Source organism: Amblyraja radiata, chromosome 6 (assembly GCF_010909765.2).
Source record: "Amblyraja radiata isolate CabotCenter1 chromosome 6, sAmbRad1.1.pri, whole genome shotgun sequence".
In the NCBI taxonomy this organism is placed as follows: Eukaryota; Metazoa; Chordata; class Chondrichthyes; order Rajiformes; family Rajidae; genus Amblyraja; species Amblyraja radiata.
The window spans coordinates 88,041,307-88,060,093 of NC_045961.1; the positions used below are offsets into that span (position 1 = coordinate 88,041,307).

Below are 18,787 nucleotides of genomic sequence, written 5' to 3' on the forward strand. Positions count from 1 at the left end.
AATATTTCCAAAGATATTCAACAAGGCAAAAGACAATGTCAAATGGCATATTGGTGGCTCACAATGATTCTGTAAATTGCTGGGATTGTCGACTGTACACACACGCACAAATCCCTAGGCCCTACAAATAAGAATACAATATTCTACACTCTAATGCAGCAGTGAGAGGGCTGGAACATATCAAATGCTATCAACCTGGGCCAAGTAAAATACAACCTCAAAGTTTAAACAATGTAAATGGAAATTCTGTCATTGGTGCAGAATAAATTCAATCACATCTCAGTTGTGGCACAGGAGTTAGAAAGTGCGGGTGTTTGGAATCCTGCCTCCAAAACAGAGTTGCAATTTCTCGGCAACATTGAGGGATCCTTGAGCAAATACTGAATATACTTACAAGGATGATATCTAGGGTATCTATGAGGATGTGCTTGGTGAACTCACTGTGGTGGATGTTTAATTTGTGTTCATTGTATGTTTTGTTTTTATTGGTTCTGTGTATGACTGCAGGCATCATAATTTTGTTCAGACCGAAAGGTCTGAATGACAATAAAGGAATCTAATTCTAATTCTAATTCTAGGGTTGAAAATTAAAATGGATTACTCATTCGAAGATTGTATTTACTAGATTTTAGAATAGTTTGATTGAGATTTAAGATATTATGGAAAAATGTAGAGAATCTGAAAACAAATAAAGCTAAGTTTTTGCAAGAGTGTAAAGAGAAAACACTTGTTCACAGAGATGAGAGAAGAAACACAGAACTCATTTTGGAAACAGCAATTGATGCCGGGCCAAATAACCTGCGATAGATAAATTTGGTAAACTAAACATACTTGGGGATATATGGAAAAGGCAAATACTATCCAAGTGATGGATCAGCCTATACCTCATCAAATGGCAGAACGGACCATTGAGGGGTTAGTTACAACACCCCTATCATGTTATTATAAACTGTGTGCAATGTTAGGGATGAGTCTTTCAACTGACATTCAGTCAGAAGTTCAACATTTTATGACAACCAAGCAAAATAAAAGATCATCCTTAAAATCTGGACATTTGCCCAACATCGTCAAAACAGATTAGCTGGTCATTTATCTCACTGCTGAGAGATGTTGCTGTGCACACACTGGCTTCAGTCTTTAGCCACAGAACAGTGACACACTGATTGTAAACAGTTCAGGATATCTGTGGAGATGGTGCGTATAAATTCACCTTCTTTAATAAAAAATCCCTCATTAATATGTTATCTTTTGTAGGGTCCTCATTGGACAATATATTGGAAACCGTCCAAACATATGGCTCAATCCCAATCCTCTGCAGCAAGCATTCAAAACCATTACTAAATAAAGCATTGAATCATGTACTGTGCAGGAGGTTGGGATGCACTCCACAAATTATTCTGCTGGGAATCTACAAGAAACGTCTGTCCTACTTACAGTAAATGGTTCAGAATAAAACCCATAAATTCAATTAAATGTATTATAAAGGTCATGCATTTTTAAGCTAATAGCTCTGTGGCTGTATGTAAAGTTGACTGCCATTTAAAATTATTTTGCAGTGAATAAAGATCATGACATTTGAAGACAAACACAGTGATGCATACTGAGTCATGTACCCAGAGAGCCTTAAGAACGTGACAAGAGCAATCACAGAAATTTCACGAAGACAGGGAGATCTGGACTTGAAACTCATTAAAGCATAAAACTGCAGTTTACACTCAACAGCTTGCTTTAGATCCAGACATATGCAACAGAAAAGGGATTAATTAGTGATCTTGTGCAGGATTCACCAGGGAAATGATCATAACACTATGAATTTCACATTGAGTTTAAGAAAAACAGACGTCTGAACTAGAGTCTTAAATGTAAATAAAGAGAATTAGAGGAATACAAGGTCAAATTAGGTGTAAAAATAGGAAACCAGATCAGGAGGTATGTCAGTGGGTAATCAGTGGCAAACATTTAGCAAACAGAATGCTTTTTCACGTTCAATGAATAAACATTTTACTGAGAAATAAATATTTCATGAAAAATGAATCCAAGCATGGCCTACTGAAAGATTGAGAGAAAAGGCTTAGAGCATCTCAATAAACAGTGAATTGGGGAATGAAAAAATATAGCAGAAATGTAAACCAAATATTTTGAATCCATCTTGAGTGAAAGCTGCATAAATAATATCTAACTTCCAGAATTCAAAAAAAAGGTCGCTGTGGAGAGTGTGGATGCATTGGCTGTGATACCCCAAAATTCCCCAAATTCTAAAAGGTTTCCAGCAGGGTAAAAGCTGCTAATCAAGAGAGGAAAGGAACTGAATAGCCACACAAACTAAAAGTCATTCACTAGGAAAATGTTGGAATCCCTTATTAAGTCGAAAAGTATCATTTGACCAGGCAGCCAATATGATTTCCTGATGGGGAAATTAGTTAACGTTCTTAGGGGAAGTAATCAGCAGAATAGGTGAAGTAGCTGTACAAGACCTTAGTACCCCAACAATTGTAGTCCTGAGTAGTAGTTCTGCTCACTCTACTATAGGAATGATGTCATTAAACAGGAAAGAATACAAAAAATAATGTTTAAGTATGTTACTGCCATTTAAGGGTTTGAGTTATAATGAGCAGCTAGACAGGCTAGGATATTTTTCTCTCAAGATCGGACTGAGAGGTAAACAGAGATATATAAAATCATGAGGGCAATAGGTAGGGTGATTAGACATTGCCTTTTCCTCAGGGTCGGGAATTTTAAAATTGGAGGGCATAAGTTTAAGATGAGAGAGGACAGATTTAAAAGGGACTCGAAGGACAACTTTTGCACACAGAGTGGAGCCTACATGGAACTGACTGCTCGAGGAAGTGAAAGCGACGGATATAATTATGACCTTTAAAAGCACTTGGAGAGGTATATAGACAGGAAATGTTTGGCCATGCGCATCGGCATACACGAGTTGAGCCAAAGGGACAGATTTCGTGATGTATAGCTCTATTACCAAATAGCAGTGTGCTACCTTTCATAAGGGCATTAGGTGGTATATAAAAGGTTACAGAACAAGGATTGAGGTTAACATTAGGATGGATATAGGATTGGGATATACAGAGAAGGGATAAATGGATAATTTTCCAATTGCACACTGTAACTGTAAGCTATATTTAAGAGGAAGTTAGATGTGGCCCTTGTGGCTAAAGGGATCAGGGGGTATGGAGAGAAGGCAGGTACAGGATACTGAGTTGGATGATCAGCCATGATCATATTGAATGGCGGTGCAGGCTCGAAGGGCCGAATGGCCTACTCCTGCACCTATTTTCTATGTTTCCATGTTTCTATGTAACAGTCAGTGCCTCAGACATCATTGCTGGGCTCAGGTACTTTGCAAGTCATTTTAACAACTTAAAGACAGAGTATAATTAATCCAAGTTTGCCGATGATTCGAAGATAGGCAGGGAAGTCGAGAAAATTCTTTAATAATTTGCAGGATAAGGGCATCGCCGACATGACCAGCATTTAATTGTTCATTCCTAAATGCTCCTGGGGCGGTTGTGACCCCTCTTCTGGTACAGTTGCTATCCTTCTGGTGACTGTATGTTCAGTATCATTGGCTGGGAAGATCCAGGATTTAAATCCAACGACCATGAAGGAATAGCAAAACATTTTCAAGTTAGGATCTTGTTCGACTCGGAAGGGAACTTGCTGGTGGTGGTATTGCCAAACATTTGCTAAAGGGATAGAAACATATTCAATGAGCAGGCAAATAGGTGGGGAATAATGTGGAGAATTAAGATATCCATTCTGGATGGAAGTATAGAAATTCAGTTCATAGCATAGACCTGTTGGTGCATAGGAGATGTTCTGTGAGAAAGTAAATTGAACATAAGCATGCAGGTACAGCAGGCAGTGAAGAAAACAAATGGCATGTTGGCCTTCAGAGGATTTGAGTATAGGAGCAAGGAGGTCCTACTGCAGTTGCGTAGGGCCCTGGTGAGACCACACCTGGAGTATTATGTGCAGCTTTGGTCTCCTAATTTGAGAAAGGACATTCTTGCTATTGAGGGAGTGCAACGTAGGTTCACCAGGTTAATTCCCGGGATAGTGGGACTGACTGATGATGAAAGAATGGATCGACTGGGTTTATATTCGCTGGAATTGAGACGGATGAGAGGGGATCTTATAGAAACATATAAAATTCTTAAGGGATTGGACAGGCTAAATGCAGGAAATTTGTTCCCGATGTTGGGGAAGTCCAAATTGATCATCTAAATCGGTGCTGGCTCGATTTAGGAAAAGCCTTTTCACCCACAGAGTTATGAATCTGTGGAATTCTCTGTCACAGAAGACAGAGGAGGCCAATTCACTAGATGTTTTCAAGAGTTAGATTTAGCTCTTAGGGCTAAAGGAATCAAGGGATATGGGGAAAAAGCAGGAACGGGGAACTGATTTTAGATAATCATATTGAATGGCGGGGTGCTGGCTCGAAGGGTCGAATACTCCTGCACTCGTTTTCTGTTTCTATGAGAAAAGGTCAAGCAACATGGGGCGATACTCATCTGCATTTATAACAATGTGACACAAGATGGAGATTCTGAGGGGGCTGTGAAGACGTTTCCTCGGTCGCGGAGCGTAGAACTAAAGAGTTCTTTTTTCGTAGGGCCATGAATCTTTGGAATTCTCTATTCCAAAAGGTTGTGGATGTTGAGTCTTTAAGTACATTTAAGTCTTAGGATAAATGGTTTTTATGACTTCAGGGGAATTAAGGGTGATTGGGATTAGACAGGAAAGTATTAAGGTAAAAGCTTGGATCAGCCATGATCTGATCAAATAGCAGATCAGACTCTAGGAGCTATTTCTGACTACCTTCGACAACCCGTGGACTTACCTGCATATTATAATCTGCTCCTGCTTGGATCAGCCACAACAAGCCTTGAGGATGCCCTCCAAAAGCTGCAATGTGGGCTGGAGTTTGAGCAAATCGTGTTGTTGTGATGTTGACTCCAACTCCTGCCTGCACCAACTGCATTACACACTCCAGCTACAAAAAGAAAAGAATAATGTAAATGATCATTTTATTAAGTGAGATCACAATGCAATGATTGTATAACTCTAGCAAATCTAACAATGGAAGTAATACAGTGTCATGGACTTGTACAGTTCGTCAGTAGAGTGTTGTTTTAAATACCAACACTTCATTTTCAATCTGATCAAAGCAACACCACACCGCAGGCTTCAACACCTAAGTGAAAACCTTGCCATAAATGACCTCTGCATTAAACCATCTGACCCCAGTAATGTCACAGCTCATATTTTAATCGTTCCTTAAAAATAGCTTATTTTCTTTTGAAAACCACCTTTACGTGATTGACAGAACACTTTTAATAGTTTGAGAGTCAACCTCTGGCAACTGAAGAAGCTATACTCAATGGCATCTGCAACCTTGATCACGGACACTTAACTAACGGTGACCATATTAGTCAATTAACTTGCAAATAACTTGAAAACTTTAGCTAGTTATGATCGAAATCTGTTATGCCATGACTAATGCTAATTCAGAAAATAAACAATAAGGTTTTTGGATAAAACTTTCCATTTCGGCTGAGTATAAAACAAAATAAAGCATGATTGGCAAGACCTTTCACACGGAGGTGGCTTCATTGTTAATCTTGCTAACGTTATAATACAGGCAAAGAAAGAGAACATATGTCAGTGTTTCATGAAGGCAATGACACATGCCAAGAGACACTGCACAATTTGATTTGGAATCAAATTCTGAACAATGGAGCCGAATCATTTCCCAGTTCCCCACTACCTACTCATCCTATCTCCCAGCAACAAAGTACCCTCTCCTTTCGTCGCCACACTCTTTAACATCAGCTTGGCTTGGCAGGTAGTGGTCGATTCAGAAAGCTGCGGCTTCAAGTCCCAATCAAAACGAGTCGAAAAATATCCAGGCCAGTGCTCCGAAACTGAACTGACGGAATGATCTGTAGGTCTGCCTTTCAGATGAGACATGAAATCGAATTCCCAAGTATCTTCTTAGATGGATGTAAAGTCAAAAGGCCACAATTTGGATTAGGAAAATTCTTGCCTACTTCCTGGCCAATTTAATAAATATCACCTTTTATCAGGTCATTAGCAATTTGAAATTTATGATATACTGATGTAGACAGGATGTTGCATTTTATACATTATAAAAAGTACTTCACTTCGAAAATTCTTCATGGAAGCACTTCACATCTTGAGATCATGAAAGATGCTACAGAAATGCACAAAGGGAGCAGCAATTTGGCTAATTCTGCTTGGTTCCAGCACTGTGAGATCAATCCACTTTAAGTTACTTCAAAATGGGATTTTTAGACTTCCCACACCAAAAAGGCTTTTGGCACATTGGCCTTCATTAGTCAGTATTGAGTATAGAAGTTGGGATGTCATGTTGCAGTTGTATAAGACGTCGGTGAGGCCACATTGTGTTCCATTCTGGGCACCGTGTTATAGGAAAGATGTTGTCAAGCTGGAAAGGATACAGAGAAGATTTACAAGGATGTTGCCATGACTCGGATGTTGCCATGACTAGAGTCTGAGCTGTAGGCAGAGGTCGAGTAGGCTAGGACTCTATTCCTTGGAGCGCAGGAGGACGAGGGGTGATCTTATAGAGGCGTATAAGATCATGAGAGGAATAGATAGGGTAGATGCACAGTCTCTTGCCCAGAGTAGATGAATCGAGGACCAGACATAGGATTAAGTTGAAGGGGAAAAGATTTAATAGGAATCCGAGGGGTAGCTTTTTTTACACAAAGGGTGGTGGATAACAAGCTGCCGAGGAGATAGTTGAGGCAGGGACTATCCCAACATTCAAGAAACAGTTAGACAACTGCATGGATAGGACAGGTTTAGAGGGATATTAACCAATCACTGGCAGGTAGGACCAGTGTAGCTGGGACATGTTGGCCAGTGTGGGCAAGTTTCCCAGTTTCCCGAAGAGCCTGTTTTCACACTGAATCACTCCGAGTTTCAAGAATCAATATAATCAGTCTTCACCAGAATCTTAATGAAATTGGGAATACAATCACTATTCCCATTGTAAGACTCTTAACATTGTACAGAGGACAAAGAAAATAATACATTTACTGCAAATCCTCATCCATTCTGACTTGGCCACGTTATAAATCTGATGTACAGAAATCTGCAGCAAGTGCAGACATACTACGATGGTCAGACTCACAAAAACTCGTGCCAAAGAACTGTCCAATGGCAAACTCAACCAAGATTGTCCAGAGAACTCAGTGCCAGACTATTCATGCCGAATTGGTCAGAGTCTGGGCTATTGGCAGCTACATTAGATTGAAATCACATATTGCAAAGCAGTTACATTAATAATGTATTTCAGTACCATAGGGAACAATTGAGGCAAATAGTATTCAAGGAGGAAACTAAATGCACACGTGGGAACAAAGAAAGGAATGTGTTGAGATGGTGAAATTAAATAGGGTTGTTATGGGTTTGTGTGAAGCAATAAATAGGGATCAGTTGTGTTAAACGGGCCATTTCTGTGCTCAATGTCAAGTGCATTGACACACAATTTATACTCAGGGAATAACTAAGAACTGGTCAAAAGGACAAAATTTAAATTAAATGAGAATTAAATCCCCACTGTCTTCTTATAGATTCTAGGTTCACTGAAGGATTTGCATTATGATGGTGGGATGCTGGAAATTAAACCTGGATATTTTTCTACAAAAACGTATTTTCCAAGCACAGGCAAAAGTGCCCCCTAACATAAATAGAACATGGCACACATTGGGATTCTAATCAACATTGAGAAGCCAACAACGCCCCAAATCTCTTCACCAACCACTCTATTCAGCCCGTATCACTGTTCCAATTTTTCTCTTCATTTCATCCAGAAACAATGGAAAAGGCATGGATTCTGAAGATGCAGTTAATGAAGTACATTTCTGATTTAATTTGATAAAATCTTCTTCATGCTGAAAGCAAACAAAGTCAAAGAAAGTGTCCTGACCCGATCCACAGATGCTATCTAGTCCGCTGAGTTCCTCCATCAGTTTGTTTTTTGCTTTAGATGATCAAAGCTCTGTTATTTTGTGAACAGCAGTCAGGGTTTGATTCCATAAACTCCTCCTCAGTATACATTTGAAAGTCAAAAGGGAAATTGTTCCAGTAGTCCAGATATTTTGGATCAGTTCAACTTGGATTTTGTATCAAACATAATTTCAAAAGAGTTTGACATTTACTAACTCCCTTACATCGTAAAAGCAAATGCGCATATGAATTACTGACAAACTAATTCTCTGAAAGTAGGAAGAGTAAGGGAAAAACTTTTGAAGAGTGGGTTTTTCAGATCTGGAATGATACTGCTGATCTAATAAGGTAAAAGTGGATCAGTGGACTGAATGGAGACAGCACAGGCATGATGAACTAAAGGTCATTAATTGAAGAAGATGACAGTGATTCACTAACAGGTTACAGTGACCTGGGCGGCACAGTGATAAGAGCTGCTGCTTTACTGCGCCAAAGATCCGGGTTCGATTCTGACAGTCGGTGCCGTGCGAAGTTTGTACGTTCTCCCTGCATCCACGTGGATTTTATCCGAGTGCTCCGGTTTCCTCCCACATTCCAAAGACGGGCAGCTTTGTAGGTTGATTGTATAAATTGTCCCTCGTGTGTCAGATAGAATTAGTGTATGGGTCAGCATGGACTCAGTGGGCCGAAAGGCCTGTTTCTACGCTGTATCTAAACTAAACAGTAACTTCCTTGTTTCCTTCAATTCACTTCCATTATTCACAATATTATACGATTCCAAGTTGCCTCTAATCAGAGGCTCATGCTACAAAACAAATTACTAAAAGAAAAGTTGACATTAGAATTGTACAAGAGCTTGAGGTTACACTTCAAGGCTACACCTTTAAAAGGAAAGAGCAAACCAGTAAAGACAATCTCCAGATGAAGCAGCTACTTGTCGACTATCATTCATTAAATAGACAGCATTTGCTTGTTCCCATTTTGTTATTCCATTAGAATGATGTCAGATTCGTCACGATTAGCTCCTCAATATTGCTTAAGTCAGTGGTTCTCAACCTTTTTTCAGTGATGTACCCCCTGTGAAATATTTTTTCAGCCAAGTACCCCCTAACCAGCGCAAAAATATATTTTTACCTATATTTTAAAATCTCACGTACCCCCTGGAGTGCCTTCACGTACCCCCAGGGGTACGCGTACCCCCATTTGAGAACCACTGGCCTAAGTTATTCACTACAGATGCACCCTACACACCACATACTCAAAAGCCATATTCTTCTAATGCAGTTTCTTTGTCAACTTTGTACCAGGTCAATTCAGCACACTACAATTTAGCAAGGTCGACATATGTGTATTAAAACAAGATATTAATAAATTAATGTTGCTTCCATTTACCAGAAACTTGCATGATCTATCTGATTGCAATTCGCATTTTATACCAGCCTAGCAGAAAAACATGATGCATTTTCCAAAATTGTTATGGAAGCTAGAACCATAATCCTACAAATGATAAGAGAAGTAAAAAGAGAATTGCTATTTTCCAGTGATGCCGCAATAAATATTGACCAGGCCTCAGGGAAAACCACCTGCACTTTTCTAATAATTCCATGGGACCATGTATGTTCCCAAATGAGAAAATGAAGCCTTGGATTGAGACTGTTCCTCTGATAGTACAATCATGAGGTAGGGCAGCACTGAGGCATCAGCAGGACTATTGGCTAGGTTAAAGTAGAAGGGGTCCACCTGAGAATCCTACAATTAATTATGCAGAATGCAAGAGACTGATTGCAGGGGACCCCCCCCCCATTTCAAGGCCAAATGATAAATAACCTTTTGACTGTCCAATGCCCTATTCCCAACCCACTTTCTAGATTTTACTACTTTCAAGGAAAAGGAAACTGCCCAGAAACCTAAAAGTAAACTCAACACTTAGCCTGTGTGACTTGAGCACATTCTGCACTCCACTCAAAAGACTCTGATCTGCTGCCGATTTCAAATTCCATTACGTAATGGTTGCAAATTGCAAATTTATCCTTACCACAAACAAAACCTCAGACCAGTTGAAGTGACAAAGCAAGTCAGAAAACCAAATGTACTACAGTAAGAGATGCTCTAGAAGGAAACCAGATCAATCTGACATTGGCTACTTTGTGCAAACAAACTAGACTTTACACTAGTTTACATTACCAAGCAGCATGTCTTGTTCTTGAATTCAATGTCTCAGGCTGCCCTTGAACGTCAACCATGCTAACCCCAAATTAGGTATTCCCTTCATCTCTCTCTCTCTCTCTCTCTCTCTCTCTCTCATGCAGCCAGCCAATGATACGCTACAAGTTGCAAGTTCAATTTTAACATTCACCTAGCAGTATATTAAACACCACTCAATTCGTGATTTTGGCTATAAACAGTCAACACTTTTATTAATGAGACACCTAGAAAGATAAAACAGTGACTCAGAACATATTTACAGAGATAACAATTTAATTGGCAGACGCAGTACTCAGTAGCAAGCACTCCAGTAACACGCAGTATTCCAGAGACAACTTGAAAACAGGCCCTTTGGACCATGTTGATTAAGATGCCCATTAGAGCTAGTCCCATTTGCCTGTGCATTGCCCAAATCCCTTTATACCCTTGACTTCCATGCACCTGCCCAAATATCATTTTTATGTTGAAATTATACCCACTTCTATCACTTCCTCTGGCAGCTCGTTCCACATACCTACCACCCTGTGTGTGAAAACTTGCCCCTTGGGTTCCCTTTAATTCTTTCCTCTCTCATCTTAAAGCCATGCCTTCTGGTTTTGGATTAATCTACCCTGGGGAAAAAGGCTGTGACCATTCACCTTATCTTTGCTCCTCATGATCTTAAAACCCTCTGTAAGGTCACCACTCTGCTTCATGGAGAAAAGTCCCAGCCTATCCAGTCTCTCATTATAACTCGAACCTTTCAATCCTGACACCATCCTTGTGAATCTTTTCTGCATGCTATCTAGCTTAATCACATCTTTACTATAGTAGGCAACCAGATCTTTGTGTAGTCCCTCAACTGATTGCTCAGTAACATCTTGTACAGCTGTAACATGACATCCCAACTCTTCCTTTTTTGTACAGTTGTAACAAAACTTCTAAAAATCCATGCCATAGTCAAAGATGGCAAGCGTTCCACATGCCTCCTTTATCACCGCCTTCCCGTGCTGCCACTTTCAGAGAACTATGTACTTGTATCCCGAGGCCTCTGTTGAAAAAGACTCTCCAGGGCCCCAACATTTAATGTGTGTGTCCTGCCCTAGTTTAACTTCCCAAAATGCTTCATACTTGTCCGAGTTAAATTCCATTAAACATTCCTTTGGTTCCCAAGTGATTCCGTTCTTCACTGTCAACAACACGACTAATTTTGGTAGTCATGCCACTTACTTTCTCAGCGTTAGTATACACAACAAAAAACAGATATCCCAGCACCAATCCTTGTGGCATACCATTGGTCACAGGCCTTCAATCTGAAAAACACACCTCCACCACTACTCTATTCTCAAGCTAATTTTGTAACCAATTGGCTAGCTCACCCAGGATCTCATGTGATCTAGCCTACCCAACCAGCCTAATTGGGAGCTTGTCAAAGGTCCATGTAGATAATGTCTACTGCCCTGTACTTGTCAATTCTGTTGGTCAGCCCTTCCAAAACCTCAGTCAAATTCACGAGACAATTTTCCATAAACAATGCTGACTGATCCTGCCTCTCAGGATTGCCTCCAGTCGTTTTCCCATTACTCGTGTTAGTTCAATGGCCAGTAGTTGCTTGGCTTGTCCTTGCATCTATTTTAAAATAAAGGCACAGCATAAGCCACTGCCAGCCTTCCAGCACCTTAATCATGGCTAAGAAAGGTACAAAGATTTCTGCCAGGATCCCAGTAATTTATTTTCCTGCTTCCCATGATGTCCTTGATGTTCCATGATGGGCTTGTATACTCTGGAATTTAGAAGGATGAGAGGGGATCTTATTGAAACATATAAGATTATTAAGGGTTAGAGGTGGGAAACATGTTCCCGATGTTGGGGGAGTCCAGAACCAGGGGCCACAGTTTAAGAATAAGGGGTAAGCCGTTTAGAACGGAGATGAGGAAAAAAATGTTCACACAGAGAGTTGTGAGTCTGTGGGATTCTCCGCCTCAGAGGCCGGTTCTCTATAAACTTTCAAGAGAGAGCTAGATAAGGCTCTTGAAGATAGCAGAGTCAGGGGATATGGGGAGAAGGCAGGGACGGGGTACTGATTGTGGATGTCAGCCATGATCACATTGAATGGCGGTGCTGGCTTGAAGGGCCGCAGGGCCTACTCCTGCACCTATTGTCTATTGTCCTAAGTTACACCCCAAGGATTTATCACCTTTATGCACCTTAAGACTGCCACGCTTCTTTCCTCTTGTCAAGATCTCCAGATTCAGGGACAGTTTCTTCCCAGCTGTTATCAGGCATGTGAACTCTCCTACCAACAACTAGAGAGCAGTCCTGCACTACACTCTACCTCATTGGAGATCCTTGGACTACCTTTAATCAGATTTTACTGGCTTTATCGTGCATTAAACATTATTCACATTGTTCCCTTTATCATGGCCTGTACACTGTGGATGGCTCGATTGTAATCATGTATTGTCTTTCTGCTGACTGCTTATCATGTAACAAAAGCTTTTCACTGTACCTCGGCACACGTGACAATAAACTAATCTCAACTCAATATGTTTGGGATATTGAGTATTCATTTTTGTGGCATTTCCAGCTGCTAGTTCTACATTACTTTCATCATTTTTTGAAAGGTTCAGACAATTAATCCAATGTGACAGACATGATATACAAGAAGCTCAACACTATCCAACACAAAGCAATTTGCTTTATCAGCACCTTATCTCTAAACTCTCAGCCTCTTCACACTCTTCAAAAGATGGTTCAGAATGCTTTATTTGTAACCACAGTGAGCAATATGAGAACTCACCAACAATACTGTAACCTACTACCACATGTGGCAAGATCCTAACAGTTGCAAGTCACCTTCCCATTTAGAGTATAAGGGCCAAATAGCTCTGTGCCAAAAATTCAGTCAGTATCATAGTATCACAGTTTATGTAAGGGCCATTGCCTGCAATCCCCAAACAAATCCATTTGCACAACAAAAGCATCAAAGGAGGATTGCTGGCACCCAATTAGTAGCACACTGATAAAAACTACTTGAATTAAAAGGCTGACTCCTCCCTTAGATTTTTGAGCACATTAATGGGCTAATTTCTGAAGTTTATATATCTAAACAAACTGATCGATTTTCTGTGGTGGAAGCCTTAAAAACTGTACAAGGGTGGATGGAGTGGAAAAAATAAATTCACAATGCCTGTTACACAAAGTAGTTTCATTTTTCACTGAAGAAATTACCATAAATTAAATCACAACTCTTTTAAATCCACTGGCGACCAACAGTCTGGTCTTATTTTGATTTCTGCTGCAAATTTATTATTTATTTCTGAAATGAAAGGATTAGAATTCAATTGTAGGGACATATTTGAATAACGTAAAGGCAAGAGCTTATCGTAACTGGTGAACTCTCAGAATTCTTTACAGTTCAATCTTAATGGCATTAGTGCAGATGTGTTGGTAACAAATTAGTTTTGATATTTTTACAAACACAATCTCATTGGTAAAAATAGCTATGCTGACAGTAGCTGGACTGCAACATCACATCCAGTGGCTTTGGCAGTTTTGATCAAAAACAGCTGCAATAGCAAGTTGAAACTACCCACATCAACTAAGAGCACACCGATCAGAACCTTACTCCTCTTTCAAAACACCACAAACTACTTACTCAATTAACCTAGCAAAGCATATCATGAAATTAACTGAAGTTGATTTAAATGACAGAAAAAAAGGATTTGAGTGAATTTTTCAGGCTTCCCAAAATACAACTTGATTAATTTATTACTTATGCAAGATCCACAACTAGCAACTGATGTGAACAAGCATCGGGTGGTATTGCAGATCACAAGAGGAATCCTGGCTTGGATGCCAGGGGATACCGAACATAAGAAGAAAATAAATCAGCTTCAACAAGAAGAGGCGATTTGTCAAAGATACTAACTGCAATCTGCTGAAATCACTACGCAGCTCATGGCAGCAGTTCAGAAAGTTAACCAGATCTTGAATTAGTAGCCAGAGGCACAAACAAACCCTACTGGTAGATTTTAAAATTTGTTTCAGTTCACATATAGTGCACAATTCAATTCACCAGACAGAATATCCAGATATAGGTCACCTAGAAAGGTAACCTCGAAAGCTACCCGAAAGAGCTTGTGGAATTAGTCGCACAAGGAGGAGAGTCCAGGATTTATTGAAGAAGAGGGCCGAGGCAAACATTGTCAATGAGTACAAGGCTCCAAAGGAAGAGGTGAAATGAATAGAGAAAACATTCTCATATCACCCCAGATTAAAACCAGGTTCACAGGAGAATTTGAGAGAAGATGCAGAGTATAAAATGAGCTTCACTAAAGATATTGGATCGGAGCTGTGAGTGTTCAAGGAGGGAGAGAATCAAGCAAGCAGGCATTGGAGGAGAATATAATGGAATAGCTGATTGAGTTATATAAACTTTAAAGTGAGACTGTGCTTCTCTCTGTTCTATACTCTGCAGAGCACCTAAGAAAGTGTAATGACATCAGTCAGAAAAACATCACATTGCAAAAGTCAGGAATTGCTGGTAGCAAACCTGAATATTGGATTCACAGGCTATTGACCTCCAATCCAAAGTTCTTATCATAAAGTGACAAAGATACCTTTATAAATACTGCTCCAATCCACAAACCCTTACTTAAAACGATTCAGGGCAAGAATGAGCCAATTTATAATGGAAATACAGTATATGCTTCCCGCACAGGGGTCTTGGGGTTTCCAACCCTTTTTTGGAATTACATATTGCCACAAGATTTGAGGTGTAATGGGATTTCACAATTAACTATTTTGTTTCTTAGAATCAAACAATCTTCTGTACTCTCTGTGAAGGAGTGCTCAAGTTTACAACTTCCATTACCCACTAACCTAGGAAAATAAAGGCCTTTCTCACATAAAATCAAATCACCGTGATGTGTACAACTGTATTGCACCATTGTTACATATCCTAATCCAACAAAAAATATATATTGATCCATTTCTTAAAAATGCAAACTGTTCTCTCAGCCTTTTCCCTTTATGGACTTTGGGAGGGGGAAGGATGGTTGGCAAAGAGGAAGGAGTTCTGGATATGCAAAACTCATTGATGAAATACATCTCCAAATGCAGTTTTAAGTATCATATGCCAAATGTTTGCAGTGCATTGCCTGTGGGGAGAAGGAATAGAGTACACTTTGGTTCATGTACCCCATAGTACATTCAATGTTGCTGTTCCAAGCGTGATTACAGCAAATGTCAGAGCCTCTCTGTTTGGAAAAATGATTAAAAGCAGTCAGCCTGTGTTGACTCAACAATAGAAAACGGGCTTTTGCAGCTTCAGTGCCAGCTGTAGTCTACGGGTAATCCTGAATTGAAAAGAATGCCAATGTCTCCAGTAGAAACGCAGCAGGTGCGATAACACTGGGCAATACTGTTAACTCTGAAGCAGTTTCTTTGTTAAAACCCATTTGTAGACTATGTAGCTAGTCCTTAGAATGCAAATATATCAGGATGATAATTCGTCAAGGTCAGGGAAATAAAAAGCTTTTGCTGCGTGGAATATATCACTGCATAAAGAAAATTGGATTTTAGGAGTTGATTCTGCTTAGAGTAAAAGAAAAGAATCTCAGAATATTTTAACAAAGAGCAAGCATTCAGTTCATCATCCATGTGGTAGTGCCTGCATCAATAACCAGTATCTAGCAAACTCATGGAGTCCAAACTATTGCCGGGTTACTTATTCCTTTAGCAGCAATTCTACTCCTTATGCATAAAATGCATTTCACTAACCTGCTGTGGAATTGTCATGGAGATTGGTTTTGTTATCTATGAGAACTAAGCATTGTTTTCCTGTCTTCCCTGAAAAACTTCCATTCAATTCATAATTAACCGTTTCAGAGTGAAGAAATTAAGAGCTGCTTCATTACTATAACCCCTTCATACCTGTAAACCATCCCAGTATGTCTAAAAGGAACTGTTTACATTGATTTCACATCCATCATAAGATGGATGCCCAGAACTACTAGATAAGTTTGTTTAAATCACCGCAGCATTAACTTAGCAATTTTGATGCTCAGCATAAACCACAAGGTTTCTGGTTTGAATATATTGGGTGAACACATTGATCCTTCGCTTCCTTGCAGTGTCTAGCTTTAAATGATGTTACCTCTGTACAAACGGTGGTCCTGGAGCTGGCCAGCAGCAGAGAATGAATGCTCCAGTGCTTCTGATAGCCCGCCTCGCAGCGTATCAATCAAATTTCAAAGCTGTAATCAACCAATCAACCTGTACTTTCAAGCACTGCGATCCAGTACCTAATAATCTTCACAACAATTTATACAAAGAAAAGGTTAGAGCGTACCTAAAACAATATACAGGAACAAAGTGAATTAGGAAGGGCAGCACTTTATACAGTCTTGTTAGTTTGTAAACTAACAGCCTTATGCAGAAGTGTTTTGTTAAATTATGTAATAATGTGCTTAAATATGTATATTATTGTAAAATGTTAATTTTCTAAGTTTTATTAACATGAAATTATTTGATGTATACAGAGGGCAGTGGAGGCCAAATCACTGGATGGATTGAAGAGAGAGTTAGATAGAGCTCTAGGGGCGAGTGGAGTCAAGGGATATGGGGAGAAGGCAGGCACGGGTTATTGATAGGGGACGATCAGCCATGATCACAATGAATGGCGGTGCTGGCTCGAAGGGCCGAATGGCCTCCTCCTGCACCTATTTTCTATGTTTCTATGTAACTTTGCAGAATTCTGGGGAAGTGAAACAGAAGCATTTCAAACCAGTTCTTCTCTAAAGGCCATAAATGACTAAATGCCGGGACTAGGGATGTTATTACTTCTCATGTTAGAGTGGGCCACAAGAGCATTTAAACCTGATTTGTCAACTAAATCATGGCTTTTGAACTTCCTTTATGGCTTCATTCCAATCATGGCTTCCTTGACTCCATTCCAAACTGACCCCTCCTGCCTCCCCACCAATCTTGAGCAACTCTTTTATACTCTAAAGATGAACGTTCCATGCAATGCAGTGGGAATTGGATCATACGGGGTAGTTCCCATGTGCCTCACTTGAAAGCAAAAGTATGTTCTCTCTAATCACCCCACCCCGGAGAAGACCCAATGATGAAAGACCCACATCCCGACGATGATCCAGTGCCGTGAGCCCTTCCCTTGAAACAATGTAACACCACACAACCCCAAACCCAGAGAAGATACCTACTACCCTCACTGAGAATGCATGCTGACATGTGGTCCTACATCCCAATGATTACAGTACTACATGACTCCACTTCAAAAGTCACACTGTGCTACATAACAGCCTTGCAAATAAATGCCCCACTATGGTAAAGCGCTATTCCTCCCGCTCCTCAATTTTTACAAGTGCCACAAGCCCCACAACCCAGAAAAAAACACTTCCACTGGAAATGACTCAAACCCCTCTGTCAAAAGAGCCAGGTACTCTCTACGCATCCTGCAAGTTGACCAAGTGCCTGACTACCTCTTCCCCACCCACATTAGACATCACCTATGTATTGACCCACCCCCCCCCCCCCCATCCCCTCTCAACGCTATGGTGCGTGAACTGCCCAGTAAATGAGAAAAATCAATGCCTCAAATTGGGAAATCCTACAGTACTGAGGTACTGTATAAATGAGGTTTCCTAATGGGAGTAACCTAATTTATTGGACAAGCTGAACAGAATTCACTTTTTATAATTATAGCTTCTTAGTTCCTATAATTTATATAGCTACTTGTTTTACTACATTCATGCAGCTCATGCGGCAGAATTCAATAGTTCTATACTAAATTGGTTCAGGTTATTTCAGATGATTAACTATTTCCTTTAGTCAAGACCTATCTATTAATATATTTATATTTAAGGTTGTATTACTGTAGACAGGTTGTCCTCCTGAGGTATTAGATATGGGCAAAGTAAGACCACGGGGCTCAAGATGGAGATTTTAGAGGGGGGGGGGGGGGAAGGAGGGAGCCCCCAGGTAATAGAAATTCAATTTTGGCCTATTTCTATTTTTCCCCCCATTTTAAATTCCTTCCTCCATGTTTATAATTGAGGCTGCCCATGTAAAGTTGTCACACTGTAGCTATCCTGCGAGACTGTGATATCACTGTAGCTCCTCCACTGGCAGGAGGGTGCTATTAAAACACTTGTTTTTTTACAGCAAAAATTTCCATAACATGTGGACATTGGAGCTGATAACAGGAAAACCATGGAAGTAAACAATAGCAATTTAAGATAGTTTTGATTTCATTTGACAATGTAATTTACATTTATTTTTAATATCTGGCAATTACTATCACACACCAGATGTGGGAAATATTTTGCAGCATAAATTTCACAATATTCATCTATAATTAATTACCTTTAACTGCTAGGATAATTGAACACTTCTGATTACGATTACTTGTTTTATAATCAATACTTCACATTGATCTATACAGATGGTGCATGCCCTGTTTTCATCCTTTGCTGCTTTTTTGAATTTTAAATAACACCCATCTGCAGGCATTTCTTGTGACATAATAAATTCTTATGTCGCCCATTACATAAGAATA

The 18,787-nt window shown here is 39.8% G+C and overlaps 1 protein-coding gene across 4 annotated transcripts in view; it reads right to left on the reverse strand.

Annotated features, from left to right (window-relative positions):
• Positions 1–18,787, reverse strand: part of ankrd10 (ankyrin repeat domain 10) — a 59,378-nt gene that overhangs the window by 39,313 nt on the left and 1,278 nt on the right. For 2 of the 4 annotated variants that reach the window (XM_033023149.1, XM_033023152.1), the window contains exon 2: positions 4,862–5,014. In XM_033023149.1, coding sequence (XP_032879040.1) covers positions 4,862–5,014 — 153 coding nt within the window. The other 2 variants (XM_033023151.1, XM_033023150.1) reach the window with 2 other exon arrangements.